Source organism: Corvus brachyrhynchos, unplaced genomic scaffold (assembly GCF_000691975.1).
Source record: "Corvus brachyrhynchos isolate BGI_N302 unplaced genomic scaffold, ASM69197v1 scaffold285, whole genome shotgun sequence".
In the NCBI taxonomy this organism is placed as follows: Eukaryota; Metazoa; Chordata; class Aves; order Passeriformes; family Corvidae; genus Corvus; species Corvus brachyrhynchos.
In genome coordinates, this window is record NW_008238323.1 from 359,582 (window position 1) to 365,102 (window position 5,521).

Here is a 5,521-nt window from a genome sequence, read left to right on the forward strand (position 1 = left end):
ATCACAGCAGTGGATCACCATCAATTTCCCTGTGGACCAGAGAGAGTTGTAGCTTTTTCCCCACAGCTCTGTGTCTGTGCATGTCCTGGGTCAGTGTGAAGCTGTTGACAGCAGAGTCATCTTTGAGATTGCTGTTTGCATCCAGTGTCAGAAGGCCCTGAGCTGAGTGAGAGGTGATCCATAGCTCTGACCAGGCACATCCATGAGCTGCAGCAGGGGCAGGGGCTTGGTTATCCCCTTGGGTCATTCCTCTCTTGGCCACCATCGTTCTGTATACTCTGAGACTATACTTTGCAGTTTCTGGCTTGGTGGCCCTCTCTCAGAGTCCTCATACCTTCTGAAGTCACTTACTCCAGTCTTCTGGCAACAGCTGGTGGGCTGAAGGGAGATTTCCATGCAGCAGAGGGTAGGGGGCACTCTTAAAAAGATCAATTACCGTGTCACCTGCCAGGTTTGTCACCATCACCATCAGCACACGTGCCTGCAGTTAACATCTCAGTGATGAATCATTCTTCCACTGGATTTAAAAAGGCATTATGTCTTAGCAAATGGCTGGCTAATCCATTAACTGAATGTATTAGTAACCCTTCAGCTCAGCATTCCACAACCTTGCCCTGTGCCACAGTTGTCCTTGTGCAGGGCTGGAAGGTGGCCTGGTGCAGGTGAAAGGGTGGTGGGAAGGGTTGGCAGGACAAATTATTGGAGGAATACAGGGAGTGCACACCTAAAAGTGGGAGAAGGGGTGGGTTTGGTGGCTTCTCTCAGCTGTGTGTCGTGGTGTTAGTATTTGTGTGTCTTGGGCTAGAGGGAAGCCAATTGAGGCACTGGTGAGTGTACTTCTTTTTAAACAAAGATGGATGGAAGCTCTACAAACAACTACGAGGAATGGAGGGTTTCATCTGCCTTTTATGATACTGCCAGCTGTAGCAAACAAAGCCAGTGGCATTCCAGCGGAACACAGCCATTTGCAAGACCTGCAGTTCAGTTCTCAAGAGTGAGAATTGATGTTTGACAGGAAAGGAGCACAGGAACAAATGTCCTTCAAGCTGAGCTTTTGAAAACAAAACCTCCAGGTGTTGATCTGTGCAGCTTTCTTGCCATGCATTTGCTTTTTGCAAGTAAAGGAACCTGGATGTTTGATTCAGTTAAATAAAAAAGGGTGCTTTGGGATTTTTTTCCTCACTTTTTTTAAAAAAACCAACCAACATTTGATGTCGTATCTCTTTAATTTCAAAAGTATTTCATCTGCAGTATACAAATGACAGACTAATGTGGCAATTATAGCCACAGCCTCTTGTTTGTCAGTTTTATAGGGAGGTTGACTGGGAATATCTCCCAAGTTGGCTAATTTTGAAGGATCTAAACTCAAGTGGTGGTTACTACCATCATGCTGACATCACAGACTGATCAGTGTGGTCCTGTTCTCAGGTTGCTGGAAGCACAGCTACAGGATCAGAGAAGGGAACATGAGGAGGAGATGGAAGCTCTGAGAAACCAGGTGGATTTAATGCAAGAGGAGCTGGAGAAGCAGCAGCAGGCGTTCTTGCAGACTCTGCAGCTCTCTCCAGAGGTCCAGGTGGAGTTCGGACTTCAGCAAGAAATTACACGGCTGACCAATGAAAACCTGGTAAGAGGCTGTGCTGAGAACACAGGAAGAGGGGAAAATACAGTTTGAGAGAAAGGAGATAGGAAGCATAAGAGGGAGGGGAGGGCACTGGGATCTCTTTCACCCCTCCTAAACTCTGTGCAGAATCCATCAGCATCTCCCACTGGTGCATTTGGGAGCGTTGGTACTTGGCCTTGAGCTGATGTTCCATGGCTGTATGACTTTTGTGACTACATAGGTGCTTTATTTTTAAATATTTTTAAATGCTTTTTTTAAGCCTGTCTACTTTGTGGCACTGCCTTCCAAATCAGATCACTGGGGACCCCTCTACTCTGTTAGGCACAAAGGCAGCACAGTGCTGCCTTTCACCTTGCTTGCTTTTATTGGAAGTGTGGAAGGGCAGTTGCCCCTCCAAAAAGTTGGCCTGGATGATCATAAATTTTCCCTTTCTCCCCTTGTGTATCTGTGTGCAAGGTCTGGAGGGAATGTTGACACCTGAGTTTTTGCCTTTTTCAACAACTCCAGTATCTAAATAAAACTGTTTGAATGTGATTAACAGCCAGGATTAAATACTGTGGGGGGTGCTCTTCTTCCACCAAGGTGCTCACACCATGCCTTGGTGATGCACAGATCAGGCTTCAGCTTCTAACTCACCCCAAATGAGTTGTTCTTGGGTTTAATGTTGGGGGTTTTTTTAAATGCATCTTCTGTCTTTCAGGATCTTAAAGAATTGCTGGAAAAGTTGGAAAAGAATGAAAAGAAGCTGAAGAAGCAACTGAAGATTTACATGAAGAAGATCCAAGATTTTGAAGGTGACTTGTGTGTTGGGAGATACTGGGTTGGGGGAACTGCACTTGGGTTTTACTCCTTTGGCCAGCCTTGGAGGGCTGCAGGGTTTGGTTTTTTTTTTCCCCCCCTCTTTTCCTTTCTATGAAAGTAAGATTTTGCTTGTTCTGGCACTGAACTAGCAGCAGGCACTGAGCTGACACTGACCCTGTACCAGGGTTTGGAGGATATTTAAGGAAACCTTTTTGCTGTCAATGCAGTGACTCAGGCAGACACACAGAAAGGAGCCCAGTGGCCAGCAGAAAAATGCTCTGATCTGTCAATTTTGAAGGGGGAATTATAACCCTTTAGTATTAAAATGTTTATGTATATTCTGCTTGATGAGAAAGCACCTTAAATGTGGCATCTGTGTTGTACAGAAAGCGCTTCCTGTTCTCTGGAGAAGCCGTGATTAATCAGAGAGCCCCATTCTCATGAGTTAATTTCTGGAAACCAGGCATTAAGTGAAATTAAGCTGAATAACTGGAGGGTTTCCACGGCTCGCCCAGCTGGTCTCTGTCAGTGTGATTTGCATGCTGCTTGCTGCAGTATTTACATGCTGGTCTCTTCTGCTTTATTACACTTCAGCAGTGTGCCACTGAGGTTTGCAGCTTTGCAGGCAGAAGATGGCATGCTCAGGGATTCTGCATTGCCTGTCTGCTTTTTGCCCCATTGTGTGAAAATCATACACTAGGGTTGCTACCTTCTAGCCTGTGGTCTCTTGGAAAATAAAAAATGGCTTCATTTTTTCCTCTTTCAGGTTCAAGTTTTGCACTTTTTCTTTCATTCATAGTCAGAACTCTGCAGACTGGTAATCCAGGACCTGATTGTTTATATTTTTATAAGTCTGTCAAAGCTCATGACATTATTGGGAATTTAATATATAACTTTTTGACTTGCTGTCTGCACTTAAGGCCAGTGAAGGGCCTGAGAAGTTGTTGATTTCCAGGTGCCACTGCTGATGCACTTTTCTCTTCACAGCATCACAGACAATGGTGCCAGTGGAGAGGAGGTCACATGAGCGGAACATGCAGGTTGCTGTCCAGAGGAAGGAGAAAGATTTTCAGGGAATGCTGGAATATTACAAGGAAGATGAGCCACTTCTCATCCGAAACCTCATTACAGGTGGGGAACTTGCTCTGCTCCTCTGCCTGGCTGCTTCTTCTCCTGCCTGGGGGAGTTTGTAAACTTGAGATTAAAAAATCAAGGTAGACAAATAAATCTTCTCAGTTAATCCCTTCTGGGGCTGCATGTTTGTGGTGATGGCAGTTTGGGTAGGTGAAGTAGTGCTGCACTAAGCAGACAGACCAGTATGGATACAATCCCCTTGGGATAGCAAAAAATGGGAAGTGCAAAGCGAGGCTGCAGTTTTTAGAGCAGGCAGTAACTTGCTGAGCTTCCTACGTTGTGAAAGATAGGGAGAGGATGGCAGAAGGATAGACCCCTGGGATCTGGCACAGCAGTGGAACAAAGGGAGTTCGGTTTATGAGGTAATAACAGACAACAGATAATGAACTTGTGAGCTCCTCTGCACTGCACAGCCTGGTCAGAATTGATGCAGCATCCCCTCACTCAGTGCTGTTCCAGAAGTTAGGGTTCCCTGGCTAGGCATTGGTATTTACCACCACTCTCTAACCCCAGTGGAACCTAGTGAGGATCCCAAAAGTGTTCAAAGAGCAGTGCTAGCCCATTGCTGTGGGCATTGAAGTTCCCCATATCAGACAGTCCTTCAGAGGCTCCAAAAGCCCACAGCTGCCCTTAGGCATCAAAAAAAAGGGAAAGAGCGATTTAATGTGTCATCAGTTCAGAGAGGGGATTTATAGCTTGTGGGAGGTATTCCTGAAAGCTTCAGGGAGCTGTTCCAAGGTGGTTTGTGTGCTGCTGGGGTAGGGTTTTATGTGGTAAAGAAGCTCTGTTTCTACTGTGCATCCATAAGGTGAAATGGGGTGGTGCAGACAGGGCTGCCCTCCCAAGCCCTTGTGCTGAGGGTCTAGGGCAGGTCCCTCTGCCCTGCAGCTGGACCTCTGGCTCTGTGTCCATGCTGCAGAGAGGGATGCAAGTTGCAGAGCCAAAATACCGTTTTCCCCAGGGCTGAGGGGAGAGGGGTTTGCCTGGGTACATCTCCAGCTCTGGAGTTCTCTGCTTCACCTGTCAACTGGGGAAACTTAAGTTTGGCTTTTTTTTGTGAATTTTTTTATTTCTTAATTGTCAAATCTTCTAGATCTCAAGCCCCAGGCGGTGTCTGCTACCGTCCCCTGCCTTCCTGCTTACATCCTCTACATGTGCATCAGACACGCAGATTACATCAATGATGACCAGAAGGTGCACTCCTTGCTCACCTCCACCATCAACGGTGTTAAGAAAGTGCTGAAGGCAGGTGCCCATTTGCTCTTATCTCGGGGTTGAGAGGTATCAGATGGTAATAACCATGTCCAAGTGTGTGGCACTCAGCTCTCACAGCAATTTTCAAGCCAAATTGCTCTTAGAGCCTCCCTTTTTAGAAGAGCAAGAATTGTGATCTTAGCAATAAAATTGTTTGAATTTAGAGATTAAAAAAAAAGTTTGCGGGGAAGAAATGGCTAATACTGCCCAGCTGCAGAGTGAAAACTTCCTGATTTTGGGTGGGGAAACTCAGAATCACTTTGTTTTGTGATGCCATCACCCCCCACTGGAAGGGAGGGGGGCATCTCACATGTTTTCACTTTGTCTCTGCAGAAGCACCACGATGACTTCGAGATGACGTCGTTCTGGCTGGCGAACACGTGCCGCCTCCTGCACTGCCTGAAGCAGTACAGCGGGGAAGAGGTGAGAACCTGGCCTGGGGGGTGGTGGGCAGCCCTGCAGGGAGGGTCCTGCATCCTCCTGGCACCAGGGGTTTCCCCCTGACTGTGGGATGGGGCAACTCAGACTTCCCTCCTTGGTTAATCTGGATATAGCACGGCAGCTCCTGGGAAAGCTCCTAAAAGCACAGAATGGTTGGGGTTGGAAGGGACCTCAGAGCTCATCCAGTGCCACCCCTGCCACGGGCAGGGACACCTCCCACTGTCCCAGGCTGCTCCAAGCCTCATCCAGCCTGGCCTTGGACACTTC

At 47.2% G+C, this 5,521-nt stretch overlaps 1 protein-coding gene across 1 annotated transcript in view; it reads left to right on the forward strand.

Moving 5' to 3' along the window:
* Window positions 1-5,521, forward strand: part of MYO5B (myosin VB) — a 148,464-nt gene that overhangs the window by 133,061 nt on the left and 9,882 nt on the right. Inside the window, exons 31-35 of the mRNA XM_017734339.1 lie at window positions 1,429-1,627; window positions 2,325-2,418; window positions 3,413-3,556; window positions 4,653-4,804; window positions 5,147-5,236. Coding sequence (XP_017589828.1) covers window positions 1,429-1,627; window positions 2,325-2,418; window positions 3,413-3,556; window positions 4,653-4,804; window positions 5,147-5,236 — 679 coding nt within the window. The remainder of the gene's footprint in view (window positions 1-1,428; window positions 1,628-2,324; window positions 2,419-3,412; window positions 3,557-4,652; window positions 4,805-5,146; window positions 5,237-5,521) is intronic.